At 42.4% G+C, this 21,260-nt stretch overlaps 2 protein-coding genes across 2 annotated transcripts in view; one reads left to right on the forward strand and one right to left on the reverse strand.

Annotated features, from left to right (window-relative positions):
• gas2l3 (growth arrest-specific 2 like 3) overlaps positions 1 to 8,089 on the forward strand; it is a 34,594-nt gene extending 26,505 nt beyond the window's left edge. Inside the window, exons 8-9 of the mRNA XM_040143457.1 lie at positions 236 to 340; positions 6,257 to 8,089. Of these exons, the coding sequence (XP_039999391.1) occupies positions 236 to 340; positions 6,257 to 7,621 (1,470 nt within the window). The 3' untranslated portion in view covers positions 7,622 to 8,089. The remainder of the gene's footprint in view (positions 1 to 235; positions 341 to 6,256) is intronic.
• Positions 8,090 to 8,863: 774 nt separating this feature from the next.
• Positions 8,864 to 21,260, reverse strand: part of tm7sf3 (transmembrane 7 superfamily member 3) — a 17,638-nt gene continuing 5,241 nt past the window's right edge. The window contains exons 3-12 of the mRNA XM_040143471.1: positions 17,967 to 18,117; positions 17,464 to 17,584; positions 15,470 to 15,641; positions 15,108 to 15,285; positions 14,498 to 14,584; positions 13,264 to 13,344; positions 12,924 to 13,076; positions 12,663 to 12,763; positions 11,396 to 11,558; positions 8,864 to 11,315 (exon numbers count right to left, since the gene is read on the reverse strand). Of these exons, the coding sequence (XP_039999405.1) occupies positions 11,062 to 11,315; positions 11,396 to 11,558; positions 12,663 to 12,763; positions 12,924 to 13,076; positions 13,264 to 13,344; positions 14,498 to 14,584; positions 15,108 to 15,285; positions 15,470 to 15,641; positions 17,464 to 17,584; positions 17,967 to 18,117 (1,461 nt within the window). The 3' untranslated portion in view covers positions 8,864 to 11,061. The remainder of the gene's footprint in view (positions 11,316 to 11,395; positions 11,559 to 12,662; positions 12,764 to 12,923; positions 13,077 to 13,263; positions 13,345 to 14,497; positions 14,585 to 15,107; positions 15,286 to 15,469; positions 15,642 to 17,463; positions 17,585 to 17,966; positions 18,118 to 21,260) is intronic.

The raw sequence follows: 21,260 nt of genomic DNA on the forward strand, positions 1-21,260 counted from the left end.
TCTCTGAGTGTAATGCTTTGTTTTCCAGCCATCTGAGGTGTCACTGAATTATGCTCTAACTTTAAAATGTTGGTGTCTAGTTATGCTTGTGTGCTAAACAGAGGCTGACAGAGGACACATATGAAGGCTGTTAAATAATCAAATGTCATATGTTTATAAATACAATCATTATTGCTCCCAGTGAATTAAGGACCTCCAATATGGTGGCCTTACGGTTCTCTATCGTCTGTTTTAGGAGCACAGCATGAATGACCCGCCCTGCAACTGCTCCAACAGAGTTTCCATTGAGTACCTGTCTGAGGGGCGCTACAGGCTGGGAGACAAGACCATCTTTATTCGGGTGAGTGCTGCAGCAAGCCAGGGAGATGATGATGGTAAAAATTGTACAATGGTTGACGGTTGCGAATGAGTAAATAGATAGAACAGCCTTAAGCAGCAGGGAGGTACAGAGAATAGCAAAACAAAGTCAGCTATTCTGTGGTTCACTCTGACATTTGACCTCACTGCTGAAAAGTACGTAGTAGTATACACACTGACAACACAGACTGGAGAGAGAGAGAGAGAGAGAGAGAGATATTTTTAAAAAAACATTTATTAAACCCACATCATCACCCAAAGACCAGAAAGAAAAATATCAAAACAAAGAGAAGCAAAAAACTGTCGCCAAAAAAAAACATTTTAAACAATTAACAATCAGCTCTCCCTCCCCCCCAGAACATAAGACCCCACAGCCCAAATGTGCCTGAAGTCCTGCACGTTGTCCATCATTATATAATAAGCGTGTTCCACTCTCAGCCGGGCCTTCAACAGTCCCTGCAGAACCGGCACAGGTTCCACGTTGCCAGTGTTCTGGACCCGGTTCCTGCGCGTCAGCCAGATGGCCAGCTTGGCAGAACCAGATAAAAAGTTCACCAGTGTATGTACCGTCTTCTTTTTAGCACTGTACCTGGGGCCAAAAATGAACAACTCAAAAGAAAATTTCTCCCCGATACCCTGAAACCACCTTTTTAAAAGCTCGAACAGCGTCACCAGCCGAGGACACTGAACAAACAAATGCTCCAGTGTAGAACCCTCCACTGGAGGTCTGCTGTCCGCTTTTCAATGGGCAGCTTGTACAGGGACCGCCAGCTGCCTTTCGGGGAAGCGCCTGGACCAAAAAACTCAGTCCACCTCGACTCCCTCATCCCCGCCAAAGAGCGCAGGTTCAGAACCTTCACGCAGATTTGATAGGCTGCTTTTTTCCCTACAGCCTGGAACTGGTCCAGGTGTGGGGTTGTGAACGTCAGCAGCTGTCCTCCTCCTTCCTGCCACTCTCCCACAGCTGGGGTAACAGACAGAGAGGGGAAGCTGTACTCGCAGCCTTCGCTCCATTGTTTGCACAGGTCTCTGTTTTCTGCGAATGCTCTCAGGTTTTGTGGCAGGGCAGCACTGACCTCCTTCACCACTCGGTAGAGGTGATGTTGCTCCTCCTTCCCAGGTCGTCCACCGATGTTGCCATCACCTTCATCAGATGTCCTAGTTTGGTGCAGCCCGCCTCCCTGAGACCGGCTCGCAAGCTGGCACACTGCAACGTCTGGGTCTGTATAAAGTTGTTGAAAAACAATGGTTCTTCAAACAACCACATACCCGGAGTTTCATTTGTATGACGTGTGATCTTAAAGATCTGCCACGCCGGCAGGACAGAGCTGTAAAAAGGTGTCAGTCCAGTTAGGTCCACCGTTTCCGGTTGGAGGAGGAAAAGCTGTTTGTCGTAGCCCAGTCGACCGGCTCTCCTCAGCAGCAGACGAGCTGTGTCGAACCAGCTTGGGCCACAGTTGTACAGCAGCCTTTTCGTGGTCTGGAGTCTAAATGAGGCCATTTTGGACTGGATGTTGATCAATCCCTGCCCCCCTTCAGCCACAGGCAGATGTAAGGCTGCTGCTCTGACCCAGTGGTAACCAGACCAGAAGAAGTCCAGGATGGCTTTCTGAATTTCCTCTACCAGGCCCCTTGGTGGCGTCAGAGCGATAACTTTGTGCCAGAGAGTCGAGGAGACCAAGTTATTGGCAACCAGAACCCTTCCCCTATATGACAACTGGGGTAGCAGCCATTTCTATTTACACAACCGAGCGCACACTTTCTCTCTAGCTCCCTCCCAGTTCTTTCTCTGAAAGCCCTCGGTGCCCAAGAACACTCCCAGCACCTTTAGCCCCTCCTTCCCCCACTGGAGTCCTCCAGGCAGACTGGGCACTGCCTGATCCCGCCACTGTCCCACCAACAGAGCTTCACTTTTTTTCCAGTTCAACCGGGCAGATGAGGCCTGTTCATAAAGAGTCAGGGTGTCCTGCAGATGTTGAACATCCTCTTGACTGGAAACAAAGATGTAAATGTCGTCTGCATAAGCAGAAACAGTGGGAGGACGATCGAGGTCCGGCAGTGAGAGACCACTGAGCCGACCTCTCAGCCTGCACAGCAGGGGCTCAATAGCTAAGCTATATAGTTGACCTGATATAGGACAACCCTGTCTTATCCCTCGCCTTACAGGGATTGGCCGGCTCAGCCCCGTCCCCATCTTCACCATACATTGTGCACCTTTATACAGTAAACCAACCCAAGCCAGAAAACCATCACCAATACCAAAAGCCCTAAGTGCAGAAAACAAGTAAGAGTGATCCACCCTGTCAAGCCTTTTCCTGATCTAAAGACAATATCCCACAATTTACATTATAATATTTACAAACATCAATAACATCTCGTATGATGAAAATGTTGTCCATGATTGTCCTATCTGGTACACAATAGGTCTGGTCTATATTTACAATTATTTCCAGGACGTCCTTAAGTCTGTTTGATAAGGCTCTGGAAAGCACCTTATAGTCTGTACAGAGGAGGGCAACTGGCCTCCAGTTCTTAAGTTGGGCCAGTTCTCCTTTCTTGGGTAGCAGGGAGAGCACAGCCCTCTGACAGGAGACTGGGAGAGATCCTGTTCTAAAGCACTCTAACAGAACACCATGTAAATCGGGTCCGATGGTGTTCCAGAAATGCTTGTAGAGGTCACTGGAGAGACCATCGATCCCTCCTGCCCGTCCCGATGCCATCTGGTTGATGGCGACCGTCAACTCTTCCAGAGTCAGCTCCCGATCCAGACCAGCCTTCTCGTCCGGGCTAAGTTAAGGAAGCCCCTGCAGAAGTTCCTCGCGACTCTCCGTGTTGCAGTGGCCTGCACGAAAGAGGTCGGTGTAGAAATCCATTGCATGGCTCCTCATCTCATCCGGACTAGCAGTCACTCTGCCTCCTAGCAGCCTAAGGCAGGTCATCTGCTTTCGTTGGGCGACCGATTTTTCCAGGTTGAAAAAGAAGGAGCTTGGAGCATCCATGTCCTTCAGCTGGAGGAAGCGGGACCTGACGAGGGCTCCTTTTATTCTCTCCTGCAACAGTTGGCCCTTAGCAGGATCTGGGTTGCCATGCAAGCCCTCTTCAATTTCCCTAATGTTGGCTTCAAGTTCTTGCGCTGCTAACTTGATTTTAGCAGTGGAATGGCAGGTGTACTGTTGGCAAAAAACACGAATTTGTGTTTTGCCAATCTCCCACCACAGTTTCAGTGAACTGAAGTCAGTTTTTTTAATTTTCCACTGCTGCCAAAATTGCTCAAAGCAGTGACAGAAAGTCCTATCTAGAAGGAGTTTGTTGTTAAAACTCCAGTGAGATTTAACCCTTTCACCCGGTGAAATATACAGATCTATGCTGACTAAGTGATGGTGAGTGAACCCAACTGGACTAATTGTGCTCTCAACCAGTCTGGAGCTGAGACTTTGGGAGATATAGATTCTGTCCAGTCGGGCTGCACTGACCGTGTCGTCTCTGACCCTCACCCATGTGTACTGTCTGGACTGTGGATGTTTGACCCTCCACGCGTCCAGCAGATCTAGTTGTGTTATAATGCTGTTAAGGTTCTGGGATGACTGCGGGTGGGGTTCCTCGCTTGTCCTGTCCACAGTAAAGTCGACAGTACAGTTGAAGTCCCCACCAATGATGAGTTGGTCGTGATGGTGTTTCGTTAGCTCGTTTTGTAGCTTGTTGAACAAGACTACTCTTTCGGCCCCCTGGTTCGGGGCATATGTTGACAAAGCAGAACACAGATTTCTCTATTTCTGCTCTGACCATCAGCAACCGTCCCCTCACTACTTCAGTAGTAGACAGGGCCGTTGTATTTGTGGTTGGTTTCAACAAAACGGCTACTCCTGCACTGAAGTTGGTGCCATGGCTAAGGGCATATGTACCCTCCCACCATAAACCCCAATCTACTTCGTTTGTCTGAGTTGTGTGTATCTCTTGTAAAAACAGCACATCAATCTTTTTTTGAGCAGAGACCTCAGATATTAGAGCTCTTTTGTGCTTGTCTCTCCCACCATTGATGTTTAGAGACCCTATTCTGAGGCTCCGCATTGAGGGGACAGAGAAAAATATCAGACGTAAGACAAGCAGGGAACAGTAAAGAGGAAAAAACACCTTGTGGTACATGATCATGTCAGCGACCTTCTAGTCCTAACAGTTTTACTTTTTGCTTCTTTCCTCAAAGTTGTGACATGTTTTTTTTTTAGACGGAAGTGTTTCTTTTCGTCCAAAATGTCAAACCCAACCAGTTTTTTTAATATGCCAACAGATCTAATGAACTTGTCAGTGTCTCTGAAATAATCAGTCACTTTAACAGATTTTCCAAATGTTTCATCCAGGAACTGATTTATTTCCTCTAGAGAGTAGAGGTTTGTGTTCCTGTTAGGAGTCTCACCAATAGATACAGCGTCCGACTCAGAGTCGTACTCCATGTCTCCTCCTGCATCTGATACCTGGCTACTGAATACACTTTGTCCTTCGGTATTATCTTTGACTATTAAACTGGTGGAAGCAGCTTTTTCAGCTTTTTCTTCTGACTGTTGTTTTGCCTCAGCCCCTGCAGACCGAGAGCTGCGCAGGTTCTCTGCAGTCTCAGAATCCTGCAGCTGGCTGTTACAGTTTGACCGTGAACCGCCTGCTGCATCTGCAGCACCGTGGTCCACCCCCTCAGTCCCGGCTGCGGGCCCACCCGCCTCCCGGTCCCGAGCGGGGTTGCCCGCCGGCGTCACCTCGGCCCCGGCGGACTCCACCGCCGGCGCCTCGGCCCGGGCGGACTCGCCCGCCGCCGCTTCCACCAGTTGTTGTCTATGCGGACACGCAAATCGTTTGTGACCAACGTCTCCACATTCGAAACATTTGAGCTGGCCTGAGCTGGCGTAGACCAGGTAGTGGCCATAGCCGTGCTTCACCCTGAAAGACACCTCCAGCGTCTGGGTCGGCGAGTCCAGGAACATGAACACCTGCCGCCCCAGAGACTGGACGTGCCTCAGTTTGGGATCCTTACATCCCAGACTCACTGTCTTAAATCCGTTGGCGAATTTACCGAACCTGCGGAGTTCGGTCTCCAGCGATTCATTTGGGATGAACGGCGGAACACCGGATACGGTGATCCGCGTGGAGGGCACCGACAGCGGGGAGACCTGTACGAAATTCTCCCTGATAAACACACCGCTCTCGATCAGACGATGCACCTGAGGCTCATCCTTCAGGAACACAACCACCGCTCTGTTCATTCTGGAGGCAAAACACAGCTGATCGTGTCCCACCTGTTCACCGGCGGCCAGCAGAACTTCCTCTACGGTCACGGTGCTATCCGGCGGGACTATCCGCACTCCCTGCCGGATAGACGGAGGTGGCGTCCCGAAGACCTGCTGACAAGACCACCGGTCGATCGGCAGACAAATCAATGAACCAATTTAGAAAAATGCATCTTACCTGATCAGGTACAGAGGAAAATGTGCAGAGATAATCCAGAAACACACACAAAACAATTCACAACTCCCGCCACTCGCACATCCACCCTCACTCACGCTCAGAACCGGAAACCGGAAACAGAGAGAGGGAGAGAGCGAGAGAGAGAGAGAGATGGTAAAGAATTCTTCATGACTGTACCCGAGGCTGTGATTGGACATATGCAAGCTTGTTACCCAATAGCGGCAGATTGTGTTAGGCGATTACATCATAATTACACCACCGTCCACTGGGCCAAGCCTCGGGACAGACTAATTTGAAGCTATAGGGAACTTCTAGGAATATGTCACTGTTCATTTTTTTAAACGTCTTTTAAGACCTATGATTTTTCTTACTTAAAGACATTTTACATCAGACTTCAATGTCTTGGGGAGAAAATTCACTTATCAAATTATTTGTTTTCCTCCCTCAGATGCTTCATGGTAAACATGTGATGGTGCGTGTGGGTGGGGGCTGGGACACTCTGCGTGGTTTCCTGATGAAATACGACCCTCTGCGAGTGCTGCAGTTCACCACTCTGGAGCAGAAGATCCTGGCCTTTCAGAAAGGTCCTCCCAGCCTGGGAGGTTACCATGGCAATGCAGCTCCACCTCTCCCTCCTGACATGGACCCCCTTGCAGCTGTCAGCAACCTCATCTCCTCCTCATCCTCTTCTTCCTCCTCCACCTCATCGTCTTCCTCTCTCTCTGGCTCAGCCTTTAAGCAGACGTCTGTGACCGCTGCAGGTCAGATGGGTAAGTCATACACCGACTCTCCAGCCTGCACACCCAAGCTGCCCAGGAAAGGTCCCACCACAGCACCCAAGAAGAACCTCCAGACACCTTGCTCCCCCAGGAAGCCCACCCAGCTGCCCCTGCTCATCACCATCAAAGGTTCCTCGTCTTTACCCTCCACACCTGTAGGAAGCTCCTCCAAACTGTCTCCCAGCTCAGGGTGTCAGGGTGCAAAGGTCCATTGCAGAGCTCTGACTCCATCAGCAGCTCCATCACCTGTCACTGCAAATCCAAGCCCCGCCTCCAAACTGAAGCTCAGACCGTCACCATGCGTTGCCACCTCTCAGCCCAGGAGCCCTGTCTGCCCCGAGCCATCCTCCAAATGCCCGAAACCATCCAGTCCCTGCAACTCTCCCATTGCTACTCTGCCTTGCCCCATCATCGAACCAGTACGGGCATCCAACTGGCCCCCGTCATGTGCCAGCCAGCGCTGTCGCCTTGCACAGCGCCGCCCTGGCTCCCCAGCCTCACGCCTTCATCTAGAGGCAGCAAGGCGAGCGCGGACAGCCTCACGAGCTGCAGTTGTAAAAACTCCAAGAGCAGCAACTCCACAGTCCCAAGCCTCCACTCCCAGCTCAGGGATAGCCTCCTCAACGCTGCCAAAACCTGCTTGCTCCCTGCCAAAAGGCAGAGAGGCCACAGCCAAAGCAAAGGGGCCAGCCCCGACCAAGGCTGCTGCCCCTCCACGAGATACCAATGCTGTCCCTGGGCGGGTCCCAGTGGGCAACATGGGCCCCTCTCCCGCCAGCAAAGCCGATCAGAAAACACCAACCACAGTACAGATAGTGCAGCACAAACAAGCAGCCACGAGTAACCCCGTCAACAGAAAGTCAATTCTAAAGCCTGTACCAACTCCAGGACAACCCCTGGCCCCTCAGAGATCCAGCCCCAACGTCAAAGCTGTTAAAACCGACTCCAACGTCAGCAATAAGACATCACAATGCAAGGGCAAAAGAGAGGACCCTTATTTTGAAATGAATAGGAAGAGGAGGCAGAAGACGTAACTGGGCGGTCTCAGAAGACTTTGCCAAAACCAGCAGGCTGATGAGCGCTTGTTATCACAAACCAGCACTTGCTGGAGCTCAGACTCTTCAAACAGATAAATGTTGTCACTAATCCTCATTAAAAAGCTTCTCATTTTTGACCATTTTTTGTTCTGCAAATTTATTTTTGTTTGTTGATTTTTGTGTTATTTAATATTCTTTTTTATTTTAATCTAAAAGGGGCAAAGATGTCATGTTGTTTGTTTTGTCTTTGTGATGAGTTTTAAGAGTTCAGCTCCATGTACCCAATTAACACTAAAACTGGCACAATGTTTACATTTCCACCGCCATTACATGTTCAGCCATTACAAGTTATGTCTGAACTGACTTTTAAGGAACAAAGAGTGGAATTTTTAAGAAAACTCTTTTTTTAAATCTTAACCCCAAGGTCTTTTAGCTCAACAAGAGGTCACAGGACATAGCCAAGACTTAGTAAAATGCACTTCAGTAAATGTTTTTGAGGAAAAAGATCAGTTTTTATTCACAGCAAAGCAGCTTGTGTCCTTTTTTTCTCCAATAAGTTACCAAACTTGTGGATTTTTGGAAGTTCACTTACACAACTGGAACACATATCATGGTTTCTGATTTTTTACCCCAGTTAGAACATACTTTCCACTGATGGATAGTCAGAAGTAATACTTAGGACTGATTTTTATATAAATGATATCTAGGCGGGACATTTGTCTTGATGGCGCCATACAAAGCATTATCAGGAACAGTCTTTCCTGTTGTGTGCCTTCATCAGAAATCAAAAATGTCGTGTTTCTGAACGGCATTGGAATGTATTGGATTTGGGTGCGTGTGTGAGTGTATGTGTGTGTGGGGTTAATGGTTTTTACTGATGAAAATTGCACAGTGTGTACAAGTACTCATTACTTTGGTTTCTCAAAGAAAAGCCAGCGTCTTAGATGAACAATTGGTCAAACGCCTCTTTTCTTTTTAACAGGAAACACAAGGCCCTTCAGTGACCAAAATCATTTTAGAGCAGAATCTATTTGGTATTGACTTGTTTTTATATGGTTTCAAATTTTTGTGTGCGTGTTTAAAAAATCTTGTTTTCTGTGTGGTATTTGGTTATGTATGTGTGTGCGTATACAGTGTATTATCAGTGGTAATTGTTTTTGTTTGGCACTTTTTCTTGTTTAGCACATTGATTTTTCGATCATGTCTCTTGTTCCGGCTACCTTTTTGTCATTTTGATTAATAAATGGACAAGTGTTCTAAAAATCATCTTGGCTTCATTGCCTGTTTCTTATTAAACATGTTTTACTGTTACACATTACACACGGCTCAAAATGTTTTTGAGGATTTGTTTTCTCCTATAATCCTCTCTTACCCTGGATACCAAACAAAGTCCTCAAAGTAGGTACTGAGCAGGAATATGCATGAATGTAGAAGAATCTGTCATTACACCCAACCTGTAAGTGAAATTCTAATGTTTGACAAGTGACTGTTTAATAGTATACACATACTGCATCAGGAATGTAAAACCGAGTAGAGGAAACAAATCATTTAAAGGTCTTCCACCACCCATGGTCAACTCACACAGGTGATTTACAGGTGATTTTTTATTTTATTTTTATTTTAATTGGCTGATTAGACCTGTCAGGACTGTGTATACGTTCGGACTGAGCATGATTGACACTTGTAAGGTTTGTTGCACCTGTTGGGGCAGGATCATACTTAATAAATCACACTTTTTTTTTTAAATCAGAAAACTGCAATAACAAACAGTAAGACTAGAAATATGCCAGGGGTTAAAGTGTTGGGGAAAAAAACAAAAAAAAAACAATAAATTAACCAAATGGGTTCAGTGGTTTAGACAATTATCTTATAGAATTCATATATATTAACAGTTTTTAAGGGTTTTGGGGTCAGTTGAGTGCTACTAAGTTTGCATTCATAAATTTATAAAAAAAATTAAAGGATTTCTAATTTACTTTTGTGAATGTAAAATATTGCTAATACAATAAAATGATTTATAATATAATACCTGTTGTTGGTATGAGCTGCAGACATCATAAATTAATTAAAATGAATGTAACTGGAGTATAAAGAAAGCTCCAAAACAAGAGCAACTTATATCAATGTTATTTCTTTTCTTTTTTTTTCCAAATTTTCAAGTAAACCATTTTTCCCTACTGGATATTTGCCACAGACCTTCCCTAGTAATGGATTATATATGGAATAGTGACAGAATTGATAGGCTAGTTAAAAAAAATGACCTGGTTTAAGGTTTCATAAATTGTCTCAGTGCATCATAGTCTAAAAAAAAACTGAGTGTGAAACCCTGAGAAAAATCATGGCACACAGGTGAGGGATCCACAGATTAACAGATAATCAGTGCGATTACACAGAGAAAAATTAAATATATTAAAATCTAGTGTGCAAAGTACAAGAAGACTAACATGACTGCCAAGTATAGTCCAATCAATTGAACATGAGTAAGCAGGAGTTAAAACATCTGTTCTGACAGAGTGATTACAGAGAAGAAAAGACACAAATTTTCTTCTCATTTTGTGTAAAGACTAAAACATAAAAACTGTGCACTGCTGCATTTATTTCCTTTGTTAGTTTTGTTTTTTGTGACCTACATGGCCTCATTATGACTGTTGAATTAATATCATACATTAAGGAATAAATGGCACCTTCAGAGTTGAGTCTGACACATTAAATCATCATATAAACTTCCTCTAAATTTAAGTTTTAACTTAAGGTACACAGTATGTTTATTAAAAGTCTGGTCTAAGTATGTACTTTAAAACCAAACTACAAAAACATGACCTTCTGAGTGGATGCAGTTTTTTTAGATGCTAGCTGGGCTGCAAAGTATATTGTAGATATTTTTTTTTACCCTAAAAAACAATGCTCATAGTATTAATCCAACTCTCCAGAAATACAACGCCTCCTATGTAAGTCATTATTAGTTTGTGACTTTAGTGCCCAAAGTAAGATGAGCAGAGAGAGAGACACCATGAAGCATTAACAACTACATTTTAGTTACTAAAAATTAACATTTGAAGACAATTCTTTAATTCCTCAGTTCCTCTCGTGAAGCTAAAATATCATTTAAGTGTTTAAAAAAGTGGCGTAAGTTTTCGGGAGAAAAACGTTGTTTTTTTTTGGAGATTTAAAAATTAAAATCCACTTGAAGAATGTCAGTGATATAATCCCTCCCACTGTCATTTAGACAGAATATCTTTCAGTCAGTTGATCTGGGGTCTAATCCCTGCACCAGTCATTAGTAACAACATCTTGATTACTAACATCTCTCTGACTTCCATGTAACTTGGCGGTTTGAGCCTCCGCAAGTGCATCACAGGGATATTTTTCCTTTCAGCTCAGACCCCAACTATATGTGCAATCTGCCCTTAGACAGAGACAACATAGGTGTTCAAGGTTTACAGGAGCAGAGGTGTGTGTTCTCCTGCTGGCTCCATGCGCTTGGTGAGCTGCCGGGCTCGGGCCAGGAGGCGGTTGGGCAGTGAAGGGAAGTGGTGGCTCGGGTCCAGGACATTGGTCTTGCGGCGCTCACGTTCCTGCAGCCACATGAGGTATGGGCTGGGTGGAAAGAACGGCCGTGAGCGCTCACGGTAAAGCTGCAGAATGACACCACAGACGCCGACCACCACCCACACGGTGATCATTATGTAGTCTGGTCGAAGGGAGAAAGTAGTGAGTTTGTTGGCATTACAGGGTATAATATCTTAGTTTTGATTTCAGTTGTGAACTCACCAATGGTTTGGAATGGCACGTCAGTGAACACTGCACTGAAGTTGTTGTTGAGGAAGCGTTTGAGGATATTCAGTGTGATGTAGGAGAGACTGGTGTAAATGTAGGCATTGACAGCCAGAATCAGAGCATAAGCACCAACAACGCCACATGTGGTGATGTTACCCTGAAACACAGAAAACATTCTGAATTTAGAGTTAGGTATTTAGTTGACTGTAAACCATCACTGCTGAGACACAGCAACAGAAATTGCCGCAGTATTGACAATTTATAGGAAAATGTTTTCAAAATAAGACAGTATCTTGAATTTGTTTTAATTACGACTTGTCTGTTCATGTCTGCAATTTTATTTTTCACAATGAATCAATAACGGAAACTTGTCAAATGAATGCTGAGGACAAATAAGGGAGCACTGTTACAAAACTCACAAATAATCGACTGAATGTTGTCTTTTTAAAGGAATAGTTCAACATTTCGAGAGTTGGCTTTCTTGCTGAGAGTTATATGAGAAAAATCAATACCACTCTCATGTCTTATTTTGTGATTAGGGCATTCCTGCAACAGAGAATGTGGTTCCCTGAATAAATAAAGGTGTAACAAGGACCTGGGAATCAATTAACTTAGAAATCTAAAAACAACAATCTGTGCTTTTATGTGCTGTGACTATTTCTTGGCTGGAGTCTTGTCATCACTGTGAATTTGCCGAGCAACCAGTGAAATAGAAATAGAAGAGAAAAGGTCACAACAAGCAACTCCCCATAAAAACATGACTTGATGTTTTTTCATTTCTGTTTGTGTAATCTCTAAAAAATTAGATATAACAAGTTAATTCGTGAGCTTTAGAAGCACCAGTAGGCTGATTTTGTTACCTTTAGACAGAGCCAGGCTAGTTGTTTCTGTGTTTCCACTCTTTATGCTAAGATAAGCTAACTGTCTTCAGTTCCATACTTAACATACAGATATGAGATTGGTTAATTTAAAAATTGAAACACGAATAAGACAGAAACTGTATCTGTTTTCCCAAAATGTTGAACTTATCCTTTAAACATTCTTGTGTGCTTCTTTTGAGCCAAATTAGTTGAAGTTATTATATATGCTGTGTAACTAAATTGTTATGTAAAACATCTATGTGCTAATACCATCAGTCAAACTATTTCGTTTGCTGCTTATCACAGTGTCATTGTTCATACTGCCACTAGATGATGCCAAATTGGAGAACTTAAATCCTACACATGCTTTGGTAAGTGGGTTTTAATGTTGAATTGGTTACCTCTCTGGGCCAACGCACGAAGAAGAGTGGAACGATGATCATGATGCAGCAGAATGTCACCCAGAAAACTACATCTGAATGCCTGAACACATCAATGTCACCTGGAGAAAGACCACAACACACACAATATACCAGTATTTAAGCATTTTTAGTTAGGACACTTCTTGACCATAACTGACATTTTTACAGTGTTAAAAAACAACAAAAACGCTGACTTCTGACTGGTGTTCTGTTTGGGGACCGCACAGCACTTTTTCATACCGAGAGGAGTGAAGAGGATGGTGGAGGCGATGAGGAAGCCAAGCATCAGGCCGACCACAATGATGCAGGCCATGACAGACCCGAAACGCCACCAGCTCATCACCAAGAGGACTCCGCCCACCACGCCGATCACTGCCGACACAGCCAGACGGACTGCAGAGGGATGGAAACAGACAAGAGTCAAGAGGACTTTTATTTGGGATGAAATATGGCAACTGTGTGTGTTTTTCAATACTACTGAGGGGCACCAAAGTCAGAAATTTTTCAATCTACACATTGTGGCTTCAGTCATGTGAACAGACAGAAAGGCTTGCAAGTGATCAAAGTGGATAAAACTCACCGTCATAATCCAGTTCTGTGGTCCTTGTGATTAGCACAAAGAAAAAAAATGCTGCAAAGCTAAATCCCATGCAAAACAACTCTGTATGACAAAGAGGGGCAAGAACAGGAGACGAGAAAGGGAAAACATAGGTACAGAGGGGAAAAAGAAAATGCAGTAACTTTAGATATTACAGTCATTAATTCATGCAGCCAGCACAGACACGTTGGCCAATTAACTCTCCACAAACATCACTAATGCTCATGAAAATTCAGCTGCTGGAACTGCATGAAACAACATGCTCCAGAACAAAGACTTATCTTCAGAGGGAGATGTACTGTATCACATCCTCTAACTCTGGCATTTTCAGATTTACCACAATTACTGGCAGCAATGGCATATCATAGTCATGGGTTGAGTTTGGAACAAATATATTTCTGCATCACATGCATCATCACATGAGAGGCAAGCCACTGCCGGAGCCCAATAAGCTGAGATTCTGATGTTAATTTTAATTTTTAAATGCATAAGTAAAGTAAAGTAAAGGCACCACACCAGAGCTTTGTTTCCCATTTGAGTAATTTTTAAGTTTCTATGAGGAAGTTAAGACTTACATATATGACCTCTGATCCACTACTCTATTATGTTGACCTTAAAGTTAACTGTAACTGGAAAAAGCAAAGTTTGAGAGAGACTTACAGTAATTGTTTCAGTTTTGATTCAAACTTGTTTTCTCAGACTTAAGAATAAAGTGCTTAATTCTTGGACTTCAACTGACTTAAGTAAGGAAACAATAATCTAACTCCAACTGGACAAGAGTGTGTGGAGCTCATATAATTAACATGTTTATAAAATCAAAAACTAAATGTTTTGTGAATCAGATTCACACAGGATAATGTACTAGCTGAAATCATTGGCACTTTAGTTACAATGATTTCAAAACCTTCCTCTGTAGTTTCCACTGCTACCTTAAGTTTTGTGAACATGATGGAACCAGAAACTATGCAGAAGAAGAAAAACTAACTACACCACAAACAAACTATAGCTAAAATCACAAAGGTTTCAATTCACTTTGGTTTAGCTGGTAATTTGTTAAAAGTCTACAAAAAAAGACAAAAAATATCTGCATACACATGGCTAAACTCACATAGATGTCCCCTTGAATATTAATGCTCTGCAATGGAATATTAATATCAAAATATACATTATGATAACACAATAATAAAGTCACATAAAGAAATGTCAAACTACTCACCACATTTGAAGAATCGATGCCCAAAGAAGCAGACAAACAGGCCTGCCAAGCCAGCAATGGTGAAAAAAACTTTTGTAGATATCTTTCCTGAAAATTAAAAAAATAATAATATAAATCATTAACTGCATTCAAAACAACATAGCTCAAGTTCAAACCTGCTGTCACCTTGCCTCTGGAACAAGCTTCTTGCTATTTGTAAGAATATTACTTTTGACTCAAACAGACAGACTCCTTAATAGATATTATAATATCCAGAGATTACAAATCTGTTTTCACATGATGTGTCAACTTTTTAGCTCAGTATTCTCAGAACAGGAGCTGCTCGTGTTTTGTGCATTACATGCTATATTTCAAATTGAAGATCCCATGACTCAAAAATACTGAGATGAAAGATACAATTTGCAATATCACAAGATTTTGTTATTTAAAATTTGTTTTATTAATAACATTACTTAATTATAGGGTTTCTCAGAAAGAAGTTTTCACAAATATCTTTTGTTTTAGTTTTGCACAAGCAAGATGACAGCATACAGTGAATAAATCCAAAACATGAAACAGTAGCAGGTTGAGAGGGGAACACATGTTCTATGTGAATCACCCAAGAGCTCACCCAGTGTTTGACAGCCATCCAGAGTGGAAGCAAAGCTGCAGGCGTAGGTGTGGACGGGGATGTAGGAGGCTGAGGTGTTCAACAGCGGGTCTCTGACGATGACTGAGTAAATGACTCCCTGGCCGGGGATGGAGTTGAACACTGCCATGCTCATATCTGGTGATAACAAAGTCATGACCTGCAGGAAGACAGGGTTATGAAAAGTTAGCAGGCTGCAAGTCAGCTGTGACGGCACTTTTTTTTTTCTCTGTTATCTGTCCTTATTATTAAAGCAGAGCTGTGATGTTAAACAGCTTAACATGCAACACAAGTACTTAAAAAAATGATTTTCCCTGGTAAATCATCATGTTCTTGGTGCATACGCGTTTGCCATTCTCCATCATGCCCTGGATGTCAGCCACAGCCTGAAAGCCACTGAACAGGCTGCGCTCTGATAGGTCATTCTCAGGCAGGAAGTACTGGTAGATGTCATATTGCAGCCGCCAGCAGGTGTTGGTTTCTGTCGATTCGTCACAGACTGGAGGAGTTTCACCTCTGACAGAGAGCAGGGACAATCAGGACAAATCAAACTGCCTTTCCTTCAGTCAGTGATGCTGACCTCAATTTTGTGCATTTTTGTCTGAGGCTCTCTAGTTTAATTTACAATGAGTGAAAGGCTCAGTGTCTTGCTCATGTGCGCTTAACTTTGTGTACAGAAAATGTTTTTAACCTCAGTGGGATGACAGTGTTCCACAACTCTTCCTATGAGCTGAATTGATTGCAGGCCAGAGACTGCCTGGCTCTGGTAAACAAGCCTCTCCATTATGCATGGAAACTTAATATGATATATATGTTTGAATGTCATTTAACTGACACTGATCGAAGTGAGACAGAGTCAGTTGGAGGGCAACAAGACTACTATTGCCAAATACAAATTTGGAGGCATGTGAAGTGAAAGCAAACTGTTCTACCAAAGACTGAATGCTTTATTGTTGGTTTTCAGAGATCTTCCTGCAACACATCCATCCACAGTTTGTTTAAAGTCCCTAATTTTCCTTTGTGCATTGCACTGTGTGACAAAAGCATTTTTTCCACTGAAACTGTAGTAATAATCGCTAGTTTTAAAGTAAGCTCACACTGTTACTGTGTGTTTAATGCTGTTTAATGAATATTGCTAAGACTCTGTTTTTGACATTTTTTGCTGACAGAGGAGTAGACTGAATGCTTTGGTTGGAAAATGTGTCATGTTGTTATGCTTATAATTTTCTAGAGAAAAAAATTAAACAGGCGTACAGTCTCTCCTTTATATCCTGTTTGGCTGATCAATAATACTGTTTAAATCCTTTTTGCATTAATGTAGCACATCTGGCATATACTCAGTTGCCAATTTATTAGGTAAACCTATCTAAAACTACAGCAGCCCTGCAATAAAGGGCTGCTGGAAAGCTAGAAAGTCTGTAAAAAACAATCAAAAATCATGATTAGTATGTACTATGCAATGTATGTATGCGATATAAACACATAACTGTGCATACTCAGATCCCAGTTATAGTTTGTACTATGCAAAAGTAACATAGCTCAGGTTTGGATATTTGAAAGCATGGTATGTATGGTCATCAAGTGGACTCCTCACCTGAAGTTAATAAATTAAGCCAGTCAGGCATGTCAGAGAAGTAGACTTTTACACACAGCAACTGAAGTGAACTGAACAGCAGTGAAAGACAGTTAACAAAGCCACTAGTATTTGTCCAAACCACTCTTGGTAATGAGCTGAAAACTAAATCTGCCACATTATACACATGCTGCTTGGAATGTCCAAAATCTCCACAAAATATTGCTACACTGTCTGATCGCTGATAACTCACCCAGCACAAAATAAGTGGTCTTTATGAGCAGTGGGCTATATCACCACTTGGCTGCAAAAAAACCAATCTCTCAAGATATTTAGTGCACCTAAATCATGACAACAACTGTGATAAAGAAATGAAAACTACAAGCAAACTTGATGAAACCCTCTCTTCCTCAAAAGCAAATTCATAAAGCAAAACCTGAGTAGAGTCTGACTGGCAGGTAATGACACAACAGAGAATTATTTAACAAGTGAAGGAGTCCTCTGATTATCTGGCCCAGGATAGCTTTGTGACACAGACATTCTTGAGAAAATTAAGCAAGTACTATCAGCCACAGTGGAGGAGGTGGAGGGGAGGCTGTGTGTGCGTGTGTGACAGAGAGAGCATGAGAGCTTTTCAAAGCAAATAAACAGTGTTGCAGTTTGACAACAGGTCAAAGCAGTTGTGATATGTGCACAGAGTTGCCTACAGCTGAACAGACTGAACAGGAAGTTGAGCAGACAATGCCAGTGAGTCTGGTGCGTTACCTTGCATATCCTACGTTTGCTGGTGCAAAGCGGATTGTAGTCTCATAGAGGTTGTAGTGAATGTAGACATTTGGGTCGATGTCCAGGTTGAACTCCATGTTACAAGCTCCAGGGACTGGGTCTAAAACAGGGAAAATAGAAATATTTGAAATTTCATTAAACAAAATAACACCCTTTAGACTAAGTGTCACTCTGCCATGTCAGGATGACTTGTAGTAAGGGTGTTTCAACACACTAGGAAGGCATATCAGCAACCATTCACAATCAGTGCTTGTGCTCACTCACTGTCTGCATGAGTTTCCCCAAGTCAAAATCACATTCAACTGAGAGTTATTTCACTTTGTTTAAAAAATATCAGGTCAGTTTTCATGGACAGCGTGCAACTTCCTTGTTTCTTACTTCTCATGCAAGACTCAATTTGAGAGAAACAAATCAGAAGTGATACACATTGATGTTTTTTGAATGACTTAACATAAATGTACAGAGGAATGTTTAAAATTTACCAGTGCTGGAGGAGAGGAGGATGACCCCGGTGCCTGCCACAGAGTCACCATCCGGAGAAGACAGGAACAGTGAGAGGGACATTTGGCCTGGCTGGAGAGCTGACAGGAGGCCCGAGTCCACTGCTGTAAGAGAGAGACCCAGGCCTGGCATCTGAACCACACAGACATATAAGTTTGTCAGCAGACGCACAAATAATATGCAAAAGAATATACAGCACAAAGAATGATTAAAATCACTTAAAACAGTAAGAAAACAAGAGTCTACAGCCAGGCGAGGGGCTCTGTGAGGCTGTACTACACAGTGTTGCTTTGAGCTAAATGCTAACGCTAGCATGGCAACATGCTCACGACAATGCTAACAATCTGATGTTTAGCAGGTGTAATGTTTCCCATTTTCAACATCTTAGTTTGAGCGTGTTAGCATGCTAACATTTGGTCATTAGCACTAAACACAAAGTAAACCTGAGGCTGATGGGAATGTAATTAACTTTGCATTTTACAGTGAAATTTCTCAGTAGCTTAAATTAAGATAAGACCCATGACACTGTGGTGACCAAAAGGTCAACAAAAACCTTGTGCTTGCATTTGGAAAGTGCCTGGACTCATTCAATAAAAGCTCACCCTCTAAAATACCTGGAACCTTCTTTTGAACAAATTCTATTAGTTACTGAACAACTCATGCAATGAAACTGAATGAATTCTTTTCACTGGCAGAGCAGTTGACAATTTTAAGTACAAAGGTTCACAGATAGGTCAACTTTAAAGGGTAAGTCTGGTGATATTCTATATTTTTCTTATTGTCAACAAATCCCATGAAAAGACCAAAACCAACAATGAACTGATCCAACTAGCAAGTATTATCTGTGTATCCAAAGCCTGATATATCTTATTCCTATGTGCTTCAGAGCTCCATTGTTGTCTAAAACTACTAAAAACACATTCATGAACCACATTATTGCACTGGCTGACATGGTCCTTCTCTATCCCGAACACAAACAGTGTAGTTTATTTTGACTCCCACATAAACCTTCCTGCTGCTGTAAATGCTCAGTAGTGAGCAAATGTGTATTAATCCGCTGCTGAGAGTAAACTTTAGAAAATGCATTATTTTCAGTGTTTTCAGCAATGTCTAAGTAACATTTGCTAAAAACTAGTATGCCCATCTGTTTTAGGTGATTACTTAACTTTTGTTTAATAAAGAAACTGTATATTTGTCAACATTTTTTTTAAGACTAACATCTTAATTAGGCACCATTGGGCTTGGGGCTGAGAGCCACAGACACGTTGGGGAAGTTGTAAAGTATTGAAAGACGGACCAGCACATTTTTAGTTTGAGTCTTCTCATAGGATTTGTTCACAATAAGGAAAATGTAGAATAACACCAGCCTAACACCACATAGAGAGATGTGCCTGCAGAGGGAAAGCCCGACCTTGCGCTTGCAGGACAATACTAGCTACTCGCTTCTACGGAAAGAAGCTAAGGTTTGTCAAAAAAGTCGCTAAAGGTGTCTGAAAAGGCGGTAAATCTAGTGACAAATTCATTAACTTGGTAACAATACATGTTAATGCTCTCATGATGATGTATTACAAACTGTTGGTCCTATTCATTTTGAAAGAGCAACGTTCAATGTGGAAACTCCAAGACTTGACCAGCTGACCAATGGTGTCATCATCTTTATAGGGCTGGTTTTGTTGTTGCGGTCCAGCCAAAAATATAAAAATACTTATATTGATTAGAGTTAATGAAGACAAAGTGGGTTGTCATTACAGAGGCAGATTTTTCCAAGTTTTTTTTTTCTTTTTTTGGATCTTATCTCGTGTGCTTGCTCACTTGCTACAATACAGCATCTGTCGGGGTATCAGTGCTTTGATTGTGTATTTTGTTTTCAATGGAAATAGTTTACTAACATGACCATTTAATATGACACATCAAAACCTATGTGCAAATATTCTGGTTACACAGGTTTTCTTGCTTTGCACAATATCATTACATCTCACACACAGAACATTTTTGAAAGATAGAGGGATATTTCTTTGCTAAGATCTCAAACCCAAGAGAGACAAAGCTGTGTACCAACAACTGTTACACTGAACTGTTAAGACATTACACTTAGATTTGGTATCAAAGTCAGAATACTGATATTGTGACAGACAACAGATGGGAAGACATCATCCTCAAGGTATATTTCAAGATGCTGCATATTTTCAGTGAACAAAATGCTGACTTACTGTTGTGTGATGAGCCTGGCAGCATCAAAGCACTGTGCCCAAATAATATGACTCTCAGTCTTACTGCTCATACAAGAACTCCACAGTATAACACTGGTCTTGCTCAGAGTGCTGATTTGCGTAGTGACAATCCATTCGATGTGGTGTCCCCTGAATTATCTAATATGTCACGGAGGTAGAACAACTTTAAACCACTGTAATCACAAGTGTGTAAAGGGTTTTCAGCTTAGTATGACTACTCATTAGTCACGATCAGGAAACAGGTACAACAGTGATTCAACTTATCAGCCTAAGCTTTTGTCAATTTCGATTTTAAATGCACTGTATTTAATTTTTTATTTGTTAGATTTTTCTTAAAAAACCTCTGGTGCACAGAAATAGATGAGTTTTTATACTATTTGGTTTTTTGAAATAACCAGAAGAAGAAATTGACAGTCAGCATGGGCAGCAATAACCACGATGGCTGATAAAATAAACAACAACAAATAATAAAAGTAATAAAAAAGGATCTTGTGGTTTACCACTTTGAGTCAGTGAGAGTGATATAAATAAAAGGAAAAAGGAAATTAGTTAAAGACAAATAACAACATAAAAGAAACTGAGGTGCATAAGTGTGCATGTTCACTCTTTATTGACCTCTGTCTGCTTCTTTTTGAAAAAACGCTTCCTCTTTTTCACTGTAAATTCTCTTTTTTGATTTGAATGTTTTGGTGCTGGTGATATAGTCCATTTCAGAATTTGACATTTCTTTGCGTCAACAGGTTTTTCTTTTTGTCTCTTTCGGGGGAGATATTTTCCACCACCAAGAAAGTCTTCAGTCAATTGGTTTTGTTTTGTTTTCTTTTGTTTATGCTGTATCCTTCACCAGAAAGAACAGACCAAAACTAAATTAGGCTACTTGCCCGTCTGTGCTGCTTGGACCCAAACAGAGCTGCCCCCTGAGACTTCTGGGACCGAGGACAGAGGGTTTTCCCTCAGGGCTGTCCTGTCTTCTGCTCATGACCAGTGGACTGTACATCAGCTGACTGCCACTTCTCTCAATGGGTCAGACAACCTTGCTCACAA

This window comes from Xiphias gladius, chromosome 2, assembly GCF_016859285.1.
Source record: "Xiphias gladius isolate SHS-SW01 ecotype Sanya breed wild chromosome 2, ASM1685928v1, whole genome shotgun sequence".
Classification (NCBI taxonomy): Eukaryota; Metazoa; Chordata; class Actinopteri; order Istiophoriformes; family Xiphiidae; genus Xiphias; species Xiphias gladius.